The sequence below is a fragment of the Lichenostomus cassidix genome, chromosome 5 (assembly GCF_008360975.1).
Source record: "Lichenostomus cassidix isolate B80296 chromosome 5, HeHo_3.0, whole genome shotgun sequence".
Classification (NCBI taxonomy): domain Eukaryota; kingdom Metazoa; phylum Chordata; class Aves; order Passeriformes; family Meliphagidae; genus Lichenostomus; species Lichenostomus cassidix.
This window is the reverse complement of record NC_139486.1, coordinates 48,737,698-48,762,971: the sequence shown is the minus strand read 5'-3', so window position 1 is coordinate 48,762,971 and position 25,274 is coordinate 48,737,698. Positions and strand designations below refer to the sequence as shown.

The following is a 25,274-nucleotide window of genomic DNA, read 5'->3' as shown; positions in this document are numbered from 1 at the left end:
CTGTCAAGAGAAAAATTTCTGTCCAGTGAATTCTCCTTGCAAACCTTGTGGTCTGCTCAGGAGTAATGCCATCCAGTGCTAAGAACATGGCCTGGAGGTTACACCATTTCAAACTTCATTTTTCCCTTGACACCTTGACTTTTATCCAGGCGTTTTGTTTTGACGTTTGAAACACCCATTGTGTTTCAGTCATCATCTAGTTGGAGGTATTCACCTCTTCTTGGGAAATGGACATCTAGATCCCCTAATGTTTCTTGAGCATCTACAGCTCTTGAATACAAAGCATAGACTGCTGTGAGGGTGTTTCTACCTATGTGGCAGATTCCCATCGCTATAATAGCTCCATTCCACTGAGACATTAGGATCAGAAATTAAGAAGATGTTCACTCTGAGGATCCCTTCATAGGAGCTGGATGCAGATGTTGCTCCTACAAGAACTGATGACAAAAACACACAAAAAAATCATGTCAGTCAAGCTCTTTCTTTTTTTTTTTGTTTTTTTTTAGATTAGTAAGGAAAAGAAATAATAAGAATAACAATTTTTATATATTCTTAAACAAGTGGAACCATGTACTGAAATTAAAACAGCCTTACAGGTCTGGAAAAACATGCAAGAACTTGTATTGGCCTATAAAATAAAGCAAAGCAGGTTATTCACTAGACTAGTGAATAGGCAGTTACTAGACTAGTAACTAGTCTTTGCTTTAGTTTTTACTTGCCTTAGAGCATAAGATACGTCAAACATACTCATTTCACTTTATGAAATTCAGTGGCAACAATTACTTGCTGAAACCAAGTGAGGTGTATGAAATTCCAAAATCACCACAAGTGATTATTTTCTAAAACTTTTTTATTGTATTACAGTTTAAAATGCATTGGTAATTTGTTGATTTGAGTAGCAGAAGTATTTTAATAAGTGTTCCTGGCCAATACCACGTTTTAAAAACAGTCCTTCATTTCCTGAAACTGAGATGGGTTTTACAAGCAAAGAAAGAAAACTAAATACTGTATCAGATGAAGCATGGCCTGGCCATGTTTTAAAGTGACCATGTTGAATTGTGGCAAAGACAAACCTGAAGCAGCCTCTGACTTCTACAACAGAAGAGGCCAACTGTACGCCTCGTGGAACTTCTTGTTATCAAAACACTGAATTAAAGTGTTAATGGTGTCATTGTGAATCTGCTGATGTTTTGCAGTACATTATGCTGACAGCCTAATGCAGCTGTTGACTGGCACACTCCAACTTCAGAAAAATGACAGATTTTGTCATTGCCAAATGTCTGTTGCCTCTTGACAAATGCTTGTAATCACAGAGCCGTTGAGGTTTTTGAACGGCAGAATTAGAGAGCTAATGCTATTACCAGGACGTTCATACAGCATTTCAAGCAAGGAACTTTTTTTGGACCTAACAAAAATATCTCCTTAGTCTTTTATCTTTGAGGGAGGAATGAAGAAGGTTAAAACATGTTCCAATTCTCAGTGGTCGTCCATTAACACAGACTGGTATGTCTTTTCAAGTGTGAAGTCTTTACCCTTCAGTCATTATACCAAAAAATCCTATCTATGCCAATGGAAAACTAAAACAATTTACCTCAGCAAGTGGGATCAGATCAAATGATCAAGAAGTATTTCATTAATCACCACATCCGAGGGCTTGGGTTTCAGAGTTTTATAAGCAGAGGAGCATAGGGCTCCAATCTTTCTCCAGTGTACTTTCACAAGGGCCAGCCTGCTGATGTAGGGTAATTACATGGTCTAAAAATACAGCAGCATTTGTTTAAGTTAATGGAAAAGTTACACCAGCTCCAGAGTGCGCAGGCAAAAGCATATTGAGTTTCCTGCTGACTATTGTAAATGCTTTGCATCTTAGATCAGAAACCCTTGAACCGGGAACAGCTATTCCTGCGGAATCAGAGGATAAATATCAGGAGCAGAATAATAGGCCCAGTAAATCCCCTTGGCCAGAGAGTTCCTCATGAGACTTCTTCATGCTCTGACGCACATTCAAAAGGAAGAATTCTAAGTGACCTGGTCACCACTGCAGTAGATACATATCCGTCTAAAGTCAGCTGACGAGTCACTTTTTCCAGTTTCATCGCAATAAATATTGTCACATTGGGATGCACTAAGGCTGTGAAGTATTTGCCATGAAAAGTCACTTCAGCTTTAAAATTGGGTCGTTTTCATTGTGCTTCGATTTGTCTGCTGCCCTGTTCACACAAACAGTTGAGGAAATGGAGTAGAAAACTGAATTTTAACTTGTAGTGTGTACTTATTTGTAAGAAAATACATTTTTGCATTCTATTTGGGAATTTTTGCCAGCAAATGAATTGGTATGCATTCAGTCAAAAAAAAACACCCTTAGTCTTACTAGATGGACAAGCCCAGAGATATCATGTAAGAGCAATCAATTCCCATTAAAGATTGTTGGGAAATCAGTGTATGAAGGAATTGATGATTTAATTTTTTTTATGGACACAGCAGCTGCTTTTTTACCTTTTTTAAAAAATTATATGCTCTGGCTAGGTACCATTTATCATTCATATAATTTGTCACCTGTTAATGATCTCTATTATTTTTCTGTATGTTATGAAAATGTGACTTGCCCTATATAAATTCTGCAATAAGGTTTTTAATAATACTACTTATGTGCTTTAATTGCTAACTTGCTGTAAATAGAGGGTCTGTTTTAGAGAGAATTTTCAGCTAAAATTAAAATCTCAAGATCCCCTAAATATAGGCACATCTCATAGAGGCATTTTTCAATGTTTTAAGTTTGATAAGAGAGCACTTTCAGTTCCTTTTAATCTTGGTATCTTAATTAACTGAATCACATTCAGAAACATGGTGCAAAACTGAAAATTAAATACATTTTAAAGAAATTTTTTTTACAAAACCATCTTTTTATCTTAAATCAGTTTTATATGTGATACTACTGACTATTGAAGCTTCAATTTATTCTTACCCATTTCCATCAGTAGAATTAATTTTCTAGAGTGTCCCGATTCACTAATAATGAGTTGCTGTTGAGTTTAATTTGAGCTCATGTGCTTTGTTGTCCCAAAAGATCATGACATGGACCCTGGGCCTGGAAAACGCTGAGCAACTGCTGTTGTACCTGTAAATCCTGTGTGTGTCACTGGACACATGTGCTTGGTAGCTCCCAGAATCAGATTGACGTTACCATAGAATAACATCTTTCCTTTTTATGCTACAAACACAAACATTTGACGTACCATTTTTGGCTGATTAAATAGAAGGAGATTAAATAGTCATGTTAACATTGTAATAGTAAACGGAACCATGAGTAGATGAGAGATAGGTAATTATACTTTGCTTTCAGCAATGTTTTGGCTGGGCACAAAGTTTAATTTTTCCAGTGATATTTGCTTACATTTCTCGTTGCAGAAACTTAGAAGTCATGAGCAGACTTTGTTAGTAGTTTGTGTGTGTTAAGTGGGTAGATAGGATTTCATGTTTCTATACTTGTAACTGAGGAGACAGGCAATCTAAGCTACCAAGCAGAGTTTTGCTGCCATTATAAATAGAACTAATTCAAAAGCAGTTTTTTTACCTACTGGATTTTTTAAAATTTTGAGTTAAAGTAGTGAAAAACCAAAAAAAAAAGCATCAGATAACAATGAATATCCAAATACTTGATTTTTTAAAATTATTTTTTAAACCTTTCTTTTAAATGCAACCTTTTATTAACACTGGAACATTTCAAATTTTAGAATTTATTTTTATGTAAATAGCCATTTTTGAGTATAACTTGGAGTTACTTATAATACAGAGTTTCTAACAATGGCAAAATTTGTCCCTGTGAGGTAAAAGCCAGCATAGAAAATTAAGGTGGGGTGGACTTGTGAACGGTATGAATTATCAACACACAAAAATGTGGCCAAGTTACTAAGAAAAGAGGTTATGACTCAGCAGAACCTCATGGTCTGTTAGTGATAAAATATTAAAAATCTTCATTGAATGGTAGCATGTGTTGTTATTATCGCAGTATTCTTTTTGAAAGCCATGAAGAAGAAAATCATAAGTAACACAGAAGAAAATGGTTCTCTGATGTCCAAGAAAGTGAGAATGCAATGGAGTTGGGGAATATTTTTTAATACATTGTCTTTGGCAATGTTGATAGCTGTGCTCTGACAAGAGGTTTCTGCATTACTGCAGTGTGTTGATGTGGTCAGCTCCTGTCAGATAAGAGCTGTGGGCTCAGCTGGAGCCACTGTCACCCAGGACATCAGTCACCATTTTGTAAAGGATTTGCTGTGTCACCAAGCAGGAGACAAATGCTGGTAGACTTGACAAGGAGACACATGGTTATCTCCAAATGCCATGACGAATCCTTTTGAGAAACACATGCTTGATACAAGAAGCTCGATTCATTGTCTAGAAACTGTTTATCATTGTTTTGTAGTGAGCGAACTCTGCTGCTGCACAGGGTACAGTAAGCTCGGGTTACTGGTTGCTGCAGGGGGAATTTATGTATTAACAAAATGGGAAGCATGTGGTGAAGGTGACTGAACAGACTAAGTGACCTCAGCCACTCCTCATGTGGCTTCCCCTGAAGCCCCTTCACCATCTTCATTGCTCTCCTTTGGGCACTCTCCAACAGCTGGATGTCTTTTTTATATTGTGGTGCAATATAAAAACTGCACACAGAACTCGAGGGGAGGCTGCACCAGTGCAGAGCAGATGTTTTCACACTGTGTTCTGTTTTCTTTTGTGTTGTTTTATAGTGGCTTGATTCTTGGGATGCTCAGGCATTCCAGAAGTTAGGTTGGTAATAGTGAAAACTTTAAATATGATGAATGACTACACTGCTGCTCAAAAGGATTTTCCCCTTAACTCATAGCAAAGCACAGATTTCACTCTACCTTATGTGTTTACAGAGACACCCTGAAAGCTTTCTGAGAAAAAGGAAACCAATTCATACAAATACTCCACTCTTACTGGGGTGATTTGGTGTGCTCTTTAATGTAGTTTGCACACTAGAAACATTGATACAGCTTGGCCTGGCATACTCAATTCTCTAAAATCCCTTGACTAAATGTCCATTGACTCTACAGCTCTTAGAAAGCGGTTTTTATGGCTGGGTTCATGAATTAATCTGTTGTTCATAGGTCTTTCTGTACAAGTAGAGACAAAATTTGCAGACAAGCATGACTTCAATCTTGACTGAAAACAGCATTTATGAACCACTCAGCAAATGCTATGCCTTTTAGTAGAGATTCACCCTAATTACTACCATGGCATGCAACACCACTGAACTCCTAGCTTAGTCCATAGGACGGCTTGAGGAGAATGTGGTTAACATTTCATAAAAGTCTAGATTCATTTAGAGAATGGGAGAGGGTACGTTAATCCCAGCACTTGGAAGTGTTAATTCATGGTCACTCTTCTGCTAAAATGAGAAACTATCGCATTTCATCAGGTTACAGTCTGTCTTCTGCAAGCATCTACTCTTATTGTGTTTGAAAAATATTCTGTGGTTTATGGTGAGTTTTATGGCCAGAGTTAAAAGTAATGGATTTGTCCCCATTCTTAATCTGGGGTAGATTCATGAATGAGATTTCCTAGATTCAACTTGGATTTACTGTTATTGCTGGTTGTTGCTACTGCTGGTGGTTGCCTGTGCCAACAGGTCTCTGATATGTTCTATCTTTCTGCCATATATCTTTTGTCCTTAAACCTTACCACTCGACAAGCCAGTGCGTACAAAACTCCATACATCAGTCACCAAAATATGTGGAAAAAATTCCCTTTCTACATTAGATTTATGTAACTTATATGGGTTTCACCAGATGAGATCACAGAAGAATTCAGTGGCATGTACATAACTTCTTTTGAGAGTATAATAAATCCATTTTTTACTGTTGTAAGAACTGCATTTTTAAAAGCAGTGGTAAGTTACATCTCTGAATAAAATGAGATGTAAAAGGGGTAACGCTAGATGGCAACATTCACACCCTTTTGTCTGAGTTTGATTTGTATTTTTAAGGGAATTATTTGTATTTTAAAAGAAGCTATAATTGGTTAAAAATGGCAGAGAGATAATTATTTGTAAGTACAGACTCCCTAAATTGCAGGAAGAGCAATTTCTTATGATCTTCATGGTAAACTAGTTGACAGTCTTCACGAAGATGTAAAAGAGCTACTCTCTTTGTGTCTCAGTCAAGCAAAGATCAGGAAAACTTTAAAAAGGCTTAAAAGAGCTAAAAATGGATTTTTTTTTTCTCTAAGTAGTTAGCATTTTCTTTCTGGTGCTTAAAGTACATACAGTGTAAGAGCAGTTGCTCTTTGTAGGCTCTGAGCAACGTCGCTCTAAGCTGAGGTTTAGCAGTTTATAGAGGACCCGTGTATGATGACAGTGGTCTTCTGCAGGCCTAAATGTACAGGAAGTGTCACTGCCCTGCCCTGACTGCTACCAGAGGGAGCTGGGCTGGGCTGTCGTAGTGCAGGGACTGAAATCCAGATAGATCATGTAAATCTTGCAGGTGTTGAAAGAGCCACTGGGCTCATCTAGCATTGTGCAGCAAACCAGTCTGCATGCAGATGAGGGAGGGTTGGAGTGAAAAAGAAGGAATGATGGTGCATTTGAATATGTGTGTCACCCACATGATGATTGCCACAAATGTGTTCCTCAAATTTTACACTCACTCAGTTTCTTCTTTACATTAATTTTATGAAGTTTCTACGTATTCTAGAAAGTACTGGAACTATAGCTGGTCCTTACTTCTGCTTATTCTCTCTTTGAAGTTTAGCTCTTCCTCTGTCTGAATTTGTACTTTGCTTTTCCATTATGTGACTTGAAAGTCACATAAATAAACACTGTCTGTGTAGATGCTACAGTGAATGTAAGACATGCCTCTTGCTGATATGTATCTGTGTGTTTCTAGAAATATATGAGAATAACAGATCTTTGTTGTTTTTCAGATGTCAAATTTAAAGTTCTGTCCCATTCTACATGTGAATGGCGTTATGATGCCTGCACAAGCCCTTGTTTCAAGACATGCAGGGACCCTTTTGGAAAAAACTGTCAGACAGTACCAAAGTAAGTGTCTGTATTTTTATGGAAAAGTGTGTAATTTGGGCAATATACTTAAGAAGAATAATAGGAGTATGAGCAACCAAAGGGGCACTTAGTATATCAGGCCTGTCTTCTTGTGTAAAGAGGTGAGGGAAAGAGAAAAAAAATGGAATAAAACCTGCTGCTGCAGCCACATAAAACTGACATTTCAGCCTTGAGTGTACTGTCAGGTTCTGGAATGACTGGTATATTTGTAACTTTCATTTTGTGAGTATTATAGAGTATTAGTAAAGAGAGGTTATTACAAGTTTGTTTCAAACAGTTGTGCCTCTAATTTTCCATTATGTCAGTGCGACAGCCATATCTGGCCTTACTTTTTCCTCCCAATTGGAATTTGTGCTAAGTCTGGCAAAACTGACATTCAGATTTTGGCATGTAAAAATCTTGGGTATTTCTTAAGCAATAGCATTCACTCTTGAAGCTGTGACTGTTCATTTCAAAGGCTGAGTGTCACAGAGTTCATGCTTTACCTTAGATCTGAGTGAGAATGGAAGTCATGGCAATGACATTTTGAAGGAGTATACTCAGGTGAACCAGACTGTCTACTCAAACATATTTATATATGGATTCTGTTTTCCTAAAATTGAGTGCTTGATCCAGAAGATACTGTTCAAGTAGTTAATACTAATTGTTTTTCTTTTAGAGTGGAAGGATGCATCCCTGCCTGTCCTCTCAACATGTTGCTGGATGAAATCACTCAAAGATGCGTTTATTTTGAAGACTGTATGTCTTAAAAATTATATATATCATATATTAGACTTAATATCTACATTAGACTTAGCTTATTATCAGTTCTTGAGTAATGATTTAAATATCAGTGCCTACATTTGAGTAATCATGACCTTAGTTATGTGAATCTTGACTCACTACACATACACTTTAGTTAAAATAATTTCATTCCTTAAAAAGGAGACAAATTTTAAACTAAGAAAGGTGTTCTTTTTTCATAAAAATTTTCAGTAACTTTGGATGCCAAACAACTAATTTAATGAATTGATTTCTTTATTTGTTTAGGAGTTTTAAAAGTTTAAAGGCAATTGAAAAGATCAGTTATATGAGTTAACCTACAGCTCTGCTGGCTCCATCACTATAATTATTCCTAAATTTCAGGCTGTTGTCTTGCATCTGATTTCAGGCATTGAACCTGCAGATGATAGCCCACCTTCACTTCTCAGCATTCAAACACCAGCAGTTCCACACCTTACACCAAGTGCAAGTTTGGCAGTGATCACTGAAGAGGCAACTTCATTTCCTGTACCTGAAGCGAAGGACATCAAAACAACACTTGCTACAAAATTGCAACTCACTACAACAACAGGGAAAATGGAATTTCCAGCTATTACATCTAGTAAAACACTTCCAGCTATAACCTTATTGCCAAATATTTCTTCACAGTCAACAGAAATGACATCTGGGAGAAGCATTACAGCAGTGACTGGGACAACCAAATCTACTGTAAGCTTGTCTGCTTCTGTTGACTTTTCTCCTTTGTTTCCATCTGCTGTCAGTTCAGAAACTTCCACAAGGATACAACTGATCACTAGTGGCTCCACTAAATTCCTGAGGGCTACAGAACCTCAAACAGCAAGTGCTACACATGGAGTGACTACAAGCACAGAATCAGAAAGCAGAGTAATTGCTACTTCTGTTTTTACTGGGGCACCGCTTACACTTAGAACAACAGAAATGCCAGTCAAAACTAAAATAATGGAATTATCAGAAATAGCCACAAGAACCCTTCCCACAAAAGAAGCAAAAGTAAAACCAGAAGGACTTACCACATTTGCACCTAGTTCATTTGAATTAATAACAGAAAAAACTACTGCATATCTTCCGGAGTTTCCCACATCACCACTTCTGGGTGTGCCTTCGTATACACCACCAGTAAACTTAACAGGAACTTCAGAAGGGACAAAAATAAGTGTAGAACAGCCTTTTACCACAGTAGCTAATGTTACAGAGACATCATTTTCTCCTGCACTCACTACTTCATCTTTGTTAAAGCCACTGTCTTCAGCAACAACAGAAGCAGCATCTGTTTTAACCAAACAGAGTGTGAAGACTACAGTTTCACCAACATCCACGCCACCTATTTCATTAGGAAAGGCAACTACACAACCTCCTTTGGGAATGGTTCAACACCTGACTGGTATTCCAGAGGTTCCTTTCACTGCAGCTGTAGGTCCAAAGATGACAACTCTACAGACTCAAGAGAGATCATCAGAAACAACTTTGTTGTCATTTACAACTCATAAAATGGAAGTCCCAAAAATAACATCTCACATGGAGCACATGTCAAGCTCCTTTTCCCCTCCCTATTCACCGCATCCTAGTTCTAGTACTGAAAAATCCTTCATTCTTTCTACAAAGAGACTTGCAGTGTCTGCTCCTACTCCTGCTTCTCCAGCTTCAGGTGAATTAAAAAAAACATTTAAAACTGTTTCAACTACAAGATATCCCTTACACACAATTCTAAACAAAACAGGGTTTCTGACTACATTGTACACTAAATATCCTGCCATGGCTGAGACTGTCAGTGTGACACCTTTGTCTGTTCAGGTAACATCCAAAATAACATCCCATGTTGAATTGGCAACAAAGTCAACTTTGTTTTCTGGAAAAACATCTACAGAATTCAAGTCAGCTCTGGTTTCAAGTACAATGAAGACAAGCACTCCAGCATATTCAGGTAGTGTTACCACATCCACATCAGCAATGAAAACCAGAGAAACCACCATAGCTCCTTTTGTTGCTACAGAAAGAGAATCACCTCAAAGAACATCCATTGCTGGATCTCCACTTGCTCTCCTTAGTGGAACTGAAACTACATTGTTGACAACACAGCCTGATAAATCACAAGCAGAAAGTATTACTACCACCTCTACTGGAAAGCCATCTGCTTTGACTTTTTCACCATCAACTTCTCTAATCTCTTTAAACATTTCTTTACCTTCACTAACTTCAGATGGAAAAGAAGCATCTCTGACAACTCTCAGTCCCATGCATACATCCCATGAAATAATCTCTTTATATCCAAGAACAACTATACCAAAATCTATGTTAACAGAAAAGACTTCTCCAGTCCTGACTTTCTCTATTTTATCTACTATATTAGAACGATCAAGTTCAAAACCAACAGTATCAGATGAAAAATCACTAGTGAATATCACTAATGCCACATTCTCCTCATCCTCTGAATTAAGCAGTCAGCTTATAACAACCAAAAAAATAATGACAGGCAAAGAAAAATCTTCTCTGTCACCTTCTGTTGCACTTCCAGTAACAGAGTCTTCTTACACTTTCTCCACCTCTCAGTATCCAGGGGATAAATTAGTTTCTTCACCCTCTTTAACACAACTGATGCCAGAAGTAGCAACCACACCAAAATATTCAGTAGAAACTAAAATGGTTTCTACAGCATTCAAACCTACAGTTCAAAGTATAACAGAAGCAGTGAAACTTCCAGCAGCTGCAGCTCAGCCATCCCTGCCTCTGTCTTCAGCAGGCCCCTTCTCCTTGCACACATCTTCAGGAGATAAACTTTCAGTACAGACCACAAGGACCACAGTTATACCACCTTCTTCTACTCAGAAGGCTACTGAACTTGGTCGTCAGACCTCTGAACCTTCATTGGCAAGCCAAGTTCATCAGTATCCTGAAGAATCTCTAAAAGAATACACTGGTCAGCCACAACCTGTCTTTAGCATGACTGAAGCTACAGTAGAACTGACTTCCTTATACCCCTTAATGACCTCACTACCTGAAGGCACTCATTCAAGTATATTACCTACTTCCAGAGGTCCTACGAAAGTTACCTTACCAACTCAAAAATATTTGCATTTAACTGATTCGGTCACACAGCCACTTGTATCAAGGACTTCTGTTTTGCAGCCTACAGTCCCATCTAGGACAGCAGCTGACTTGATTTTTGGGACTAAAATTTCCCCTTTCCCACCAGAAGCACTTGTCACTTCCTCTTTAACAACAATTAAAAAAGAACCATTTCCTTCATTTTCCACTCAAAAGGCAGCTACAGATCTAAAACTCACACGCCATGCCTCGTTTACTGAATCCCTTGATTCAAGACAAACACTTGAAATATCTCCGTTGCCAGATTCTGAGTCAACCTCTTCAGTGGTTTTGTTACCAGAAACAACAGAAATTCCTGTTGTGTTGGGATCCACATCAACAAGGAAAAGTGATACAGAGAAAACTGCAGTGTTGCCTAAGCAGGTCACGCCTTCAGCCACTGCCTACAGTTCCATGGTCCTACCAAGTACAGCCTTGCCAACTGAGGCCCTTTCATCATCAGCAGCTTCAGATGAAGAAGCAGCAGTTACAGCAGCCACCATCAGCTCTGTGGAGCTCACTTCTCCTTCTGTTACTTCAGAAGCCAAAGGAGCCATGCTCCTCGACACAGTAAAATCTGAAGAGTCAGAATTAACAACAGCATTCCAAGCGGTGCTTACTCAGGGTGTTACCATTACACCTCAGACATTTTACCCTCCATATTTCACAAACACAACTTCAGTTCTGTCCACTGTACCTTCATCTTCTGAATCACAGTCTTTTTCTTCTATAGCTCCATCATCAGTCAGTACTACGCAAACTTCAAAACTTGAAATAACACCTGAGATGCAAACACCTTCTGTGTTAATGGTACCTGATCATCCAAATGATACAACAGTTCCATCAGTTTCCTCATTTGTCTCTTTGTCATTGAAACCATTTCATGGCCTGACTACAACATTTTCTGATGGATTAGCAACAGCTGAAGCCATGTCAGGAGCTGCAGCATCACCTTTTATGTTGCCTCGAGAAACAGCTACTCTTCAAACTTGTACAGTGAGTAGATACAAAACACCTGCCTGATTTGGAATATTTCTTACTTACTTTTACACACTGATTAAAAAAAAAGTTGTGAGCCATGTCTTGGTCTTTAAGATTTAAAGTATTGGTATAAACAAGAGAGCATGATTATGTTATCCATTATATCTGAAACTTTGGATAACTTCATTGCACATAACATTTTTCCCCATATGTTACACTACACTAGGTTTCAGGCCTCAGTTTTCTGAGTGTGACTGTTACAAGATTTTTTTTTTTTTTTTTTTGGCAAAATATAATGTTTCATATTGTCCAGTGGCAGTGTTTTGTCATGTTGTACATCTTTCCAGACAGCCCTGTTTGGGTTCCTGCTTGTTTCCTTCCATATTTTCCCTTCCCAATTTTATTTGTTGTGAGGTTAAAAAGTCAGTAGTGCTGTTCTCGTCTTTACAACAGGACAACAGTGTTAATCTGTTCTCAGAATGGTCAGTTCAAAGGTACTCTTTGCTTGTAGCTTCTGTCAGAGTCATGGGAATCAAAAAGTATTCGTAGCAGAAGAATGTGAACTCTTTTTCAACAAAAATTCTGCAATATTGTGACACTAACTTGGTAAGAATGGTAACCTCTGTCTCTTATTGACTCTGCCTTAGCCAATCACAGAGAGTGAGTGCATTAAACACATTTGTTTGGATGGACAACTGATCCAAGTTAATAAGTCACAGAACTGCCCATACAATGCTACTCAGCCCAGCTGCGGAGTTTTAGGATTCGCTACTCAAACGAATGGTGACAAATGCTGCCCAAAGTGGGAGTGTGCATGTAAGTTTTAATTCTGCAGTACTTTTGAAGTGCATTTAGGTAACAATGTAATGCATGTGGTAAGAAGGCTAAAAACTGACACTTCTATACCACAGCATATAGATATAGAATATGCATAGTGTATGGAATACTCATTTCTGATGAAACTTAAAATTGTAGTTTTACATCCAGGGAAATAAAATGAAAATGCTTCTTTAATGTACTCAGCTTTAGGTATCTGCAGTGGATATGTCCAAGTCTAATTTAGACACATCTTGTCATCTCTTTAATCAGGGGACACCTGATCAATACAGATTTTTTTTGGTTCATTTTGTATCCACTTCAGGATTAGAAGATTCCCTACATTGCTAACTAGCTCTGCTAGCAGTCTGGGGGCTCTGTGCTGTAGTCACTCCCATCAATTACCTAGAACTGGGCAGAAAGAATCCAAACCTTAAAGAAAATTAAATTTAGTTCATAATAGGAAATAAATTATGCAGAGATAAGCAATTGGAGCTTCTGCTTAGGCTTTAGAGTTTGAAATAACTCGTAGTAGAGCTCCAAGCCTATTGAAATACAAAAGTTTTAGCAATAAGACTGAGGAAAAATTAATCTTTCCACCTCAGGAACAAGACTATAAGGAAACTGTGGATCTGACATGATCTGCTGTCACTCATGATTTTTCCTAGTTTGGAGTTTGTAAAAATTGCAAACCTTTGTTGGCAAGAACTGTAAGGAAGCAGCTGATTTGCAGAGGTCTGCAGGTTGTCCCACTGAAAATATGCAGAATTTGGTTCTGCTGTCTGTTTACAAAGATGCAATGGTATGAAGTATGTGAAAATATGTGCTGAATATGCGAAACTCTTAGTAAGCTAGTTCATCTAATGAAATTTATTGGTTTATCTTCATATTTTGTAAGATTTACCAGAATTCTAAAGTAAGTCAGAATAAAAAAAAGCATTTACTTTTTCTTTCCTTAGGTCGTTGCACCATTTTCTCTGATCTGAGCATTGTAACCTATGATGGAAACAATTTGGCTTTATTCAAAGAAGCATCCTACATTGTTAGTCAAACTCAAGATGAAACTATAACCATCCATGTCCTTGACTGTAGAATGGTAACTAACATTTATCAACTAACAAAAGGTGTTTGGTGCTGCTAATAAGATGTATCTGAAAAGCAAGAGCATAGTAAATGCTTCATACTGTGGTTATTATTCAGTGCAATATGTATGAATTGTACTTGCCTTTTGCGATACTTATGAATTGTATAACACTCTAACACCTGGCTGTACATGCATAGTTCCTTGTGAAGCAGCTGGAGGATGAGAGGTTACCTTATGGTATGTGTAGTATGGACAAGGTGGTGAGAGATTGAGTGGATTTACATCATTAGTCACTTCTGTGAGTGCTGCCTTATAATAAGTACCACCACAGTTGTACAAGTATACCACCAGTCTCTCACAATGCAGGATTTTTGTCTATATTCATATGGAGAAACTTGCACTGGAAACACTCATCTTCAGAGCCATAAAAGACTGTAGGAACGCCAGACTGAGCTGGACCCCTGTGCATTCCAAGTTTCTGACACCGGAGTAAGACAAAAAGCCTAATGGGTAGTGTGAATTGGCTTTTGTCATGAAAAGTTGGGTTTTTTTATGAGCCTTTACAAAACTCCTAAAACTTCTGTCTCTTCTGTGAAAGGTTGGTAATTTTCATGTCTATATAAACGTCCACTGCAAAGTTTGGTCCCAAGTTTCACCTTCTGGAAGTTAATTTCAGAAGCTCAATATTACTGATATGAAGATGATGTGTTTGTGACTTTCAGATTTGTTTTCCTGTTTTATTCTGTATTTTCTGTTTTGTTTATCCCCATTTACCTCAGTAAGTATGCACATATTCCTGATCTGTTACTTCTGTGCTGTATATATCATATAGATTCATCATTCCTAGTCTCATTCCTGCTGACCTTCAGATATGTAGTTCATATTTTTTCGTGTCCAAGCAGCTAGTCCACCAAATTTTTTTTCCCTGAAAACCTGTGTTTCTGTTGTAATTTAAAGACTGTGTGATGTAGCACAGTTGCTGAAAATAACGAGGTTATAGTATTTTGTTTGTTTATTAAGATAAACTTTGTAGTCTTGACTTGAAACCGCAATCAGCAATGGTTTAATGGTTTTCCTACCTTAATAGTATAATCCCCAAAAATCTGTAATATCCCAGTACCTAAAACGAGTAAGAAACCAATGCCTGCAGATTTTGCACATCATGGTTATGGGTGATGTATTTTTGCTTTCTTCACAGGGTAATTCAAATTCAACTTCTTTGTGCTTGGCAATGTTGAATCTAACCTATATATCAAATCAAATTATTATCAATCGTTTAAGTAGAAAAGTAAGTATTTTGAGGGGTTTTGTTTTCCTTTCAGATAACACCTTACTTCTGTAATCAGCTTCATGTATTCTTCTTGTGGATACTGAGGAATAGAGTAGAGCAAAATAGGTCATATGATTCCTTGTTCCAATTTTGTAATTTAGTAAACTTCTAGTAAATTCAAGGCCCAAGCTTGTGATCCAAGGACAGGCAATGATGTAAGTCACAGACCAAGGCACATAACCTGTTACTACCCTTGGTACCTGTATTATCTTTGTGGTGAAAGCCTGGCTGCTTCTGAAATCAGTTAGGACTTAAATTCCTAAGCTGTCAAGAATCTGGTCTTAGGTCTTCTGCCTGACAATTAACCTCTCTTCTGTGTGTCTTTTAGATAACAGTAAATTCAAGATCTGCTTGGCCTACTGTTAGAAAATATGGATACAAAATTGAAGATTCAGGCTTCAAGTACGAAATTGAGACCCCAACAAAAATCAGAATTCAGTGGTTTCACAGCACAGGTGTGATGATTATTGAGTTCAATAGTACCAGAGAACCAAGAGCTTTGGGACTGTGTGGTAAGTATAGAGTAGTGCAAGAAATGAAGGCTTTCGGATGCTTTGCTAGAGAAACATATTTTCCCCATTACAAAAGCTGTTTATTGCAGGATCTGTCCCATATCATTGCAAAGTTTAAGATACTATTAAAATTAATCATTAATTTTGTTAATTGTTGAAGTTGTATTTGATATCTATCCCTGTGATCACTTTTTGCCCAGTGTTGCTTTTGTGTGAAACATGTTTAAATCACAGGCATGATTGCTGTTACCAAACCCAAATAACTAAGACAGGTCTAAGTCTGTAATTTCAAATACGGTTATTTACAGATTCAGTGTTTGATATCCATCTGATAGGATGTGATACGTACTATTTTCACTTTCTAAAGGTCAAAATTCCGAGGAAATGGAAACTTGAGAGAGCTAATCTTAGTTTAATTGTTGTAGCAAATACTTGAGAGGGAATTTTGTAATAATGTTGCACTCTGTTAGATCTGTTCACTAGTTTTGCCTTCTTTGTTTTTTTTCTAAAAAACACGGCCTTGAATAAGCTGGGGTGTTATAGTTTTTGCAGGCATGTATTTGTTGATGTAAATCCCCACTGTGATAGCTGAATCTGTAAATTTATCTGCTGTAAATTGGAGCTGGAAATCAGGATTAAGGAGATCATATAATTAGAGTGGATATCTTTCCAGTTTCAGAAAGGGCAAATGCCTGTAGCTCAGTATCAAATACCAGGAATAGCTCAGTCCACTTTCCAGTCCTGCTGACAGAAATGTGCTTCTCACAAAGAGAGTTTGAATTTGTCATTTTGAAATTTGATTGTTATCTGTAATTTGCCCTAAATTCTGTTTTCATTTTTGTTCTCACTCTGTTTGGCTAATTGTTATTGTAATTAGATCAAACAGAAACAAGAAAGTAAAGACAGTGGGTTTTTATAATAACCCTGATTCAAGTTATCCAGAAAATCTCTTTTACCTTTACCTATTTGATTACTGTGATAGGGAGGATTTGGAGCATTACACTCCTGGTTTACAAGGCATTTTGACTAGATGACAGCATGTTTCTGTGGATGGTGTTGCAAGTACAACTTCAGGGAGTGTGCTGTGTATTTCTGGGAGGTTCTCTGCATAAGTCTGCCTGCACAGTGCTGTCTGGTGCCTCTTACAGAGCCTGGCTCAAAAGAGCTTTTTGTACTGCATCTTTTCAGGGTGATTAGTCTAGCCTGATCTCCTGTGCTTTCTGTGTTAGTCTGCTGCTTCTATTTGAGTTTTCTCAGATGTCTTTTAGCTGTATTGCAGTATTGGTAGGTCCTGATCTCTCAGCTTCATGGAAATGCTGAAAATGAAGAGACCATTACAGATTTGTAGCACTAGCATCCCTTGGAAGGATTGAGAATAGTGGTGTCTTTTACAGTTCAGGGATTGGGCAAACGTGGCAGCTGGTGAAGAGCTGGGATGGGAGATGAGGGATGTGGGAGGGAACATGGACATCTCTATAGCAAAACTGGTGAAAAACATTTAAAGCATGTCAGTTCTAGTTGCAACCAGATCCTGCCAAGAAAAATGTGAAGCTTTAGTTTTGCTGTGTTAAATCTCCTTGTCAATGTGTAAGAGAGGTGAAAAAAGATATCCTTGATATGACAGCAATCCTTTGAAGTCTTTCAGAACCATCACATACTTCTATCTGTGTTGCAAATACAGACTCAAAAGGTTCAATCAGAAGCAGTTTGGAAAACTGTTTGTCTCAGAATGCCTGTTTCTGTACCACCAATTGTCATCAGAAATTGCAAAAAACAGTAAAACAGATCAAATCTTTAGAAAAGGGTGAAATCTACAAATACTTATTTTGAACAGATGAAAAATTAAGCTTTAGATTAGATGAAAAATGGAGACATCAGAAGAAAACATTCCAGAAGTCTGATACAAAAGTCTCAGAAACTGATTAGGGAGAAACAATGGGGGACTGATCCATAATTCTGCCTTTTTCTATCTGTTGGTTTTTAAAGGACCTGCTGAGGAGACTACTGCAAAACTGGGATGTTCTTTGCTGACCACTGTCACTGTCCAATTACATTGCTCTTCTGCTCCAAAATGTTTCAAAATTATCAACTATCTTAGTTAAAACAGAAAAATATGATGCCTTCTGAGAAGTGAATACAGACAAGTTTGATTTTTTTTTTTTTCTTTTTCCTGGTATAAGTGGTATTTTAAGTATAGCTAGAAGTGCAGAAAGCTGTAATTTATGGTACCTCTTCAGCCAGTAGATGCTTAAGATTGCTCAGAAGCATAAGTAGAATATTTCAGTATTTTCTGAAATACAGTATCAGATCAGCATCCTAGCATCTTATGGTTGTTCCATTTTATAATATTTATAGTTTTAATTTGTTGCTATACATGGAGGTGCTTTGCAGCCTTTTTTAAATGTGTTTTTGTTCATTGTTTGTGCAGCTGAGGAGTGAAGTTTCAGTTTTTTAGCTGGGCTCTCTGGACAACTCTTTGATATGCAGTAGCTTTCTCTTCAGAGATGCATCTTTAATTTTGCTTTCCTTAATTTTTCTGAATTTTGTGTATTTTTATCCTAACAAAGACTTTTCTACATCTGTTGTAGGTTGTGATACTGTCATATTGTATAAGATTTTGAAAAGGTGTTTACTTTCTTGAATATGCTACTTCAAGCGTATTTCACGTGTTAACTTACTTAATTTTTTTATCCCCTTCTGGTAATTCACAGGGTTTTGTGATAGAAGCTTGGAAAATGATTTGATGCTCCCCAACAGGACAGTTTTAAGCCAAAATAGTTCACCATCGACTTTTATAGACAGCTGGCAAGTGCCAGACACGTTAAAGTATGTCGGAGAAGACAGGCATCAAGAAACTAATTGCTCAGTCATGGACTGCTCAGAGTGCTTAAGAATGGTGTTGAACCAGACCTTCAGCAGCTGTCACCCCTATGTATGTTAACTATTTCCAAGCTTACATTTTGAGAGAGCTGCAGTTGAGATATAATTTTGTATACTTGATAATTTCATTAATGTGACACTACATGTAACTATATCTGTTGAATGAAATGTATATTTTTATGTGTGCCTACAGTTATAAGGTAGAAGTAATTGAAGAGTGTGGCAGCTTGATAGGAGTTGCAATGAGCAACTTTCAGAATTTCATCTCTTTCAGTTTTGAAATGCCATGTTATTTGTAAACCAGTCACAGATAATTCAGCTGTATCAATAATATGTAGAAAAATGTAAAAGAAAATAGTTTCAGGATTTAATTAATCCTTAAGCCTTCAGTAATTTAACAAGTCCCAAATTGCAGTAGGTAATGTGAGAACCTGCATTCTCAAAGGCTCTAGAGACAGAGTTCCAGCTTGGAGATGTGAGAGGGTAGAACAGACCCCTGAGAGCAAGCATAAGGCAAATAGTAAACTCCTGGTGTGCAAATAAATTATTTGCGGTCATGTTTGTACTTTTACCGTGTGATCTTTTGTACATAGTTGATTTTGATGAAGAGGAGGGCAAAAATATAGAGGTAAGAAGGAACAAAGTAATTGTGCTTTCTATTAGAAAAACTGTATTACCTCTTACCTTGGCACTTGTAAGAGATGAAACTAAGGCATATAATCATGTCAACATTTGGGAAGTCTTACTTGTAAATACTAGTACCAATGAAAGCTTACCATGAACCAAGAACTCCTGGCTTCTTTGTATCTGATATTTTAAAAGGTCAATGTTTTTCATACCTAGCATAACTCTGTGAAGGTGCCATCTCTTTTCTTTTTTTTTTCTCTTTGTTAGATTCCACCTGAGCTATTCTGTGATATATGGGCTCGAGACACTGAGTACATTCAAAATCCATGTGTTTCACTAGCTGCCTATGTGGCAATGTGCAACAAATTCAATATTTGTATAGAGTGGAGGAGCTCTGATTACTGCCGTAAGTATTCAGTGTGTATGTGCACCTCTAGTGTTCACAGACACAAAATTCACCTAATTTAAGAGTTACTATAAGTTGAAAACACCAGTGCTTCTTGAGTCTTCAGGTACTTTGATGCTGCTGCAGAAAGCTGTGCCTTTGGAGAATGGATTAGAGAAATTGAGTACCTTTGAGATTAGATGGAGATTAAGGAGTAAAACCTGAGAATTTAGTGCATCCTGGCAGCAGACTTCTCCTGAAGCAACACCAAAATGCAAGGCCAAATGTGATCTGTAGCTGGATTGCAGCATCTCCTTTTGCTGTCCTTGATCACCTAGGAAAAGCCCCCTGCAGTGATAACATAGGAAGGTCTGTGGGTTTGGTGCTTGAAAATGGAAGGATTTACTGATGAAGCATGATCCTCCCAAAATAAGAGAACTCACTGTACACAGAAATCATAAGTGATGCCTTTTCTAAAGTGATTTAAGGTGTGTGTATGTGTACAGGCTTCATGCAGGCATGTCATCAGGCCTTGCAGATAATAGTCTTGTAGTCTAATGCTTAAAACAGCCAATTTTTTAAAATTCTCCAGTTTGTAGGGATTTTTTAGCAAGTAACTGTTAAAAGGAGCTCTTACAAAATATAGCTGTAAATATGTATTCCATCCATTGTGAAGGGACCCATTCCACTTATTTTTATACCATAATGATGCATTTTCTTTGGCCACTGCAAATTATTCAGAACACTCCATGATTGTTCTGCATAGTATTTGAAAATATTTTTGAAGTTTGAATTATTTTGTGTCAACACTCTTGCATGGTTCGATATATCTACTGCCAAAATGCAAACCAAAGCTTCGTGAAAATGTTATTACAAGAAGAGAAGTAAAAGTGCTTGCAGATTCCTTATGTTTGAATTTGTTTTGTGGGTGGCTGGTCTGTGTTGGTGTTTCAAGTTGGTAGATCTAACCGAATTGGCAAGCATAGGAAGTTGACAAAAAGATAATGATGTCTTCTCTTAGATGTTGCCTTATGGGATTACAGCTTGAACAATGTCCAATTTATTTATTTCCTTCCTAGCCTTCCCCTGCTCTGAAAACTTCTCCTACCAGCCTTGCATAGCTGCCTGTGAGGTTCCAGAGAGCTGTCAGAATAAAGAGGCTGCTTCTCTGGACTCAGACTCCTGCTCAGTGCTGACAGAAGGCTGTGTCTGTGCTGGAGGGACCATCCTTCACCGGACTCATACTGCTGTCTGTATTCCTGAAGAAAAATGTGGTATATTTGGATGTGATTTTTTTCTTTATTATGTGCAAGTTGGTGGTCAGATACTTCATAAGTTGAGTTCTGGTTTGGTGTTGTGTGAGGTCTGTATATGTCATTCATTTGAGGATTGTAGATGTTCAGTGAGCATTAACTGCAGGTGAGCAAGCGGGGGATATCCTTGTGACACACAGTTTTGCTCACCTTCTCTCAGCTGGACAATGCTCTTCAAAGTCTTTGAAGTTTATGTATTCTAGTATTCTAAGTGTGTTAGTCTTGGCTTCCTTTTCACCCAAGCCCTTTGCCAAGGGTCCAACCTTTTGACACCCAACGCAATTCAAATGACATGCAACAACAGTTAATTACATGGTTTGAATAATACATGTGTATGTCCTGCCAGCATTCATGTTTATTTTCGTTGCAATTCTGCCTCAGCACACCTATTCTTTTCCCTAACAACACAAACTTTAAAGATGCAGATTATGATAAATCAGACAACTAAAGCACTGTAAATTAATAATAGTTTTGACATGTGCGAAATACAAAAATAAGTTCTTTTCAGATCATTACTATAAAACCCGAGGGTTGGGTTGGGATTTTAAGTGACTGGCCTTGCAGTGGAGACACAAAACAAATTGGAGATCTGAATCTTCTGGAAGGTGCTGAGTGTCTTGCTTTCTTATACAAACTCAGTTGCAGACTCTCTCTCACTTTTTTGTGGAGTGATTGGCATAGTCAAGCCTTTAAAACTCTGGGATTTTTATGCTTCATAGGTCCACATCCACTGTGAAAAATAATGGTGATCAAAATTGGGATTAAAAAGGAATTACTTCTGTTTTCTGTTGTCCTGATGCAGCTTGTACAGACAGCTCAGGAGCACCTCATGCTGTGGGTGAGATCTGGAAAACTTCTTTGAGTGGATGCTGTATGCAAAAATGTGTTGACAGTGAGACCATTATTCCAGTGGAGCACAACTGTTCAGATATCCACAATTTAGACTGTCAGCGATTTGCAGAAGTGGCCTTGCTTGTTCCTGATGATCAGACATGTTGCCCTCAGAAGATCTGTAGTAAGTATTCCTTCATGGTTATGAATACTGCCTGCTGGAATATGCAGATATCCTTCCTCTGTGGCTTGTTTTCACAATAGACATGCTACTTTTGAAGCAAATGGAAAAGACTTTGAATTTACAGATTATGCAAAAAACTGTAGAAACTTTGTACTGTTTGACTCAATATCCAGTAGGTTTTGGGCGAAAGCTAGGGGAATAGGAGGAGGACGGAAATAGCACTGTGTTTATTTGAATACGAATTGTGTTTCCCTCAAGTGTAGAGCATACTGTTTTATTTTTAATATCCAAATACAAACAAATTATCTAGGTAATTCTGAGGAAAAAGTCAGATGATTGTTTATCTAATTGACAAAGTAAGCAGTAAAACATTATAGAAAAGTTTTTCTTCTTTTAATTCTTACTTAGCTTAGAAAAGCCATCTTCAAAAAGAAATTGCAAGCAATTTTCATGTTTTCACTGCCTGATATGGTGGTGTTGTGAATTTTCCAGAGGAGGTTTGTTTTTTTTATTCTCACAAGGACTCAGCTCTAGTTTAACATTGGCTCCATGGAGAGTGTTGCAAATGATGAACATTTCTGAATAATGCTTCATGGGGGATTTTTCTGCTCCACTGTGATTTTCATATGTCTGTGATGTGGAGTTTTGGGGTATCTAACTGCAAATACTGCTTGCCACTGCTCTACTTGACTTATAAATGCATAGTTTAGAAAGTGCTTATTCTTTCTTTTTTCCTCTTTATGTAAGTTTGTAATCAGAGCCTCTGTGAACTCCTAATCCCCGAGTGTAGCAGCTTGGAAAAGTTGGTCACCTACTACAGTGAAGAATCCTGTTGTCCCAGCTATGTTTGTGGTAGGTGTCCTTTGAAAGGTAAAGAAGTGCATCCTGTAAAAGACATTCAGGAAACTAAATAGATCAACTTAGAAGGAAAAGGGTAGCTAGTGTAAACCATTGTTAGTATGGCCATTTACAAAATACACTTTTTTCTAAAGCGTGAGTTGGTCTGTGCCTCAGTTTGAGTGGATGTGATGCAATTTTGTGTTAAATGATCAGGCAAGATCTTGTGATACAAGGTAAAAGTTTATCTAAAGCAGCTTGTAGTACACCTCTGCTCTGCGCTGCTTTTCCTCATGATATGGCATAACAAAGGAGGAATGCTGAACTTCATCTAAAGGAATACATCTGTTGCACTTTTTTCAGAATGTGATCCAGAAAAATGTGAAACGTTGGAGCAGATGCCAAGCTGTCAAGATGATCAAACACTAATTGCTGCTCGGGTGGAGAATACCTGCTGCATTTCCTATATATGTGGTACAGTAGCCTGACTGGTTGAGATTATAAGTGTGGGTTTGCATATGCAATGATGTCTCTTATTATCTTGCCAATTAAAACTCTTTGTAATTCCTTTAGCTCTCCCAACATAGAAAGGCTTGAAAGAGGTTAAAAAAATCAGTATTAATTTTCTAAAACATAAGAAATGGCAACAGCCATCAAGAGTCACAGATCAGCCTTGTGCAACTGAGTGGTATTCCTGGGTCATGTAGAGAGTGGTGGTGGAGTCCATCAATGAGGGAATTCAGGGACTTTGTGAGATTGTCCACATGCAGTGTGTGAACTAGATGCATGAATATTTTATCTGAGAGAAGGCTGAAGTTATATATGCTTTTACTCATATATCATGGTGCAGCCTATATCATGCTGCATCAGCTATGGCCCATCTTAATTGATGAGAAATACCTGATATTAGAATATTATGCGTATTTATTAATTTCTTTTGCGGTTTGGCCTTTAATGTTTTAATGCAATAATAAAATTGCACTTTTGCCATTATTGTAGGAACTCCAATATTAACATATAGTTGTTTTCTGTTTGATAACAATGTGATAATGAGGTGCTACTGAGTTTATTCTTGATCAGATATCTGTGAATCAAAGGCCCTTCCACATGCAAAAACTTGAGTGTTAACAGCAAACATGAATTACACTTCTGTTATTTACAGTTATCAGGGAATTGCTGTGATCATGTGATAGCATTGGGCTGTGTTTGGCTGTTCTCACTGCCTGCAGAATATCCTTTTGCCTCTTTTTCAATAAAATGAGTCTTTGCACTGCACATATTGGAAAGTTCCTGTCGTGGTTGTCATATGTGTTCAAGTGGGAGGATAACACTGGGATCACACAAGATATTGGGGATCAAATAATCCTGAAAATAACAACAGTATGACAGTAGGAGAGAAAACCTAGCAATACATTTTCATAACAGGAGAGGGAGTGAAAATCAAGTTTGCTCACAAGAAATGTATTAAATCTTTATAGCAGGGCACAAAGGAAAAGGCAGGCTGCACTGAAAATTAGCCTTCTGTATAGGGTCTGTAAGCAGTGAATGCAGAGCACCTCTGTTCTCTTTCATATGAGTCTGTGACAAACTTACAGGCATGCTCCCTAAGCAGTAGTAAAATTTCTTCCAATGTTGTAGATTTAAATAATTGTTTTCTCCAGCATGCGGGGCTTGCTCGGATCAAATACCGAAATGTCAAGAAGGAGAAGTTCTTATTGTGGATGGCAACACTACTGACAGGTGTTGCCCTACATACCAGTGTAGTAAGTTTGACTTGATTTTATTATTTTAAATAACAGAGAACACGGGAAATTTTGTAGTATAGATGTTCAGTGTCAAAAATGGCGGATTAGAGATACAGCTCCACTTGTGCATATAAGGAAACTATCATCTGTAGTCCTAAACAAATAATCTTCACTTTTAAAACTTCATGTGTGCAAAGCATTGTCTGAATATCTGTATCATGAAGACAAATGAGTAGTTTCAGCCCTCAAATTCTGAGGGCTGAAAAATAAAATCAAATAATTTAAAATTATTTAAGTATTTGTCTAGAGTATTTGTACTCCATGCTGCTATTACCTGATAGCTAACAATTCAATTTCTACTATTAGTCTTTTCAAGTAAGATGTTTTACAAATGTATTTATTTTAAACAATTTAGTATATCTTGGTTAATATTTCCATTCATCCAAACATGACAACATTGCATTTATTGGACTTTGTTTCCTTTTAGTCTGTGAACTCCATCGTTGTCCTGAGTTCAAATGCATGCTCGGCATGTCTCTGGTGGAGGTGTGGAGTCCTGAGCAGTGCTGTCCCTTCCGGACATGTGGTAAAGTCACTGATTTTCATTGTAGTTGCATTAGACAATAAGACACTGACAGCACCTTTGGGCTCTTGGTTTTGGGTCTGGTTTCAGCCAATTACTCCATTGTGATCTGCTCGTGAAAAAGGACACAAAAAAGTAATTTCATGGTACAGAACTTCCTAATCTGCCTGTTTTGCTTTTCTTGCATCCTGTAGAATTTACACGACAAACTGAGTGAT

The 25,274-nt window shown here is 37.6% G+C and overlaps 1 protein-coding gene across 1 annotated transcript in view; it reads left to right on the top strand.

Moving 5' to 3' along the window:
* Positions 1-25,274, top strand: part of OTOG (otogelin) — a 93,625-nt gene that overhangs the window by 57,088 nt on the left and 11,263 nt on the right. The window contains exons 34-48 of the mRNA XM_085062962.1: positions 6,946-7,063; positions 7,743-7,822; positions 8,235-11,944; positions 12,577-12,745; positions 13,705-13,841; positions 15,028-15,117; positions 15,488-15,671; positions 18,383-18,603; positions 19,446-19,584; positions 20,643-20,837; positions 21,679-21,891; positions 22,639-22,743; positions 23,092-23,202; positions 24,390-24,491; positions 24,961-25,059. Of these exons, the coding sequence (XP_084919088.1) occupies positions 6,946-7,063; positions 7,743-7,822; positions 8,235-11,944; positions 12,577-12,745; positions 13,705-13,841; positions 15,028-15,117; positions 15,488-15,671; positions 18,383-18,603; positions 19,446-19,584; positions 20,643-20,837; positions 21,679-21,891; positions 22,639-22,743; positions 23,092-23,202; positions 24,390-24,491; positions 24,961-25,059 (5,673 nt within the window). The remainder of the gene's footprint in view (positions 1-6,945; positions 7,064-7,742; positions 7,823-8,234; positions 11,945-12,576; positions 12,746-13,704; positions 13,842-15,027; positions 15,118-15,487; positions 15,672-18,382; positions 18,604-19,445; positions 19,585-20,642; positions 20,838-21,678; positions 21,892-22,638; positions 22,744-23,091; positions 23,203-24,389; positions 24,492-24,960; positions 25,060-25,274) is intronic.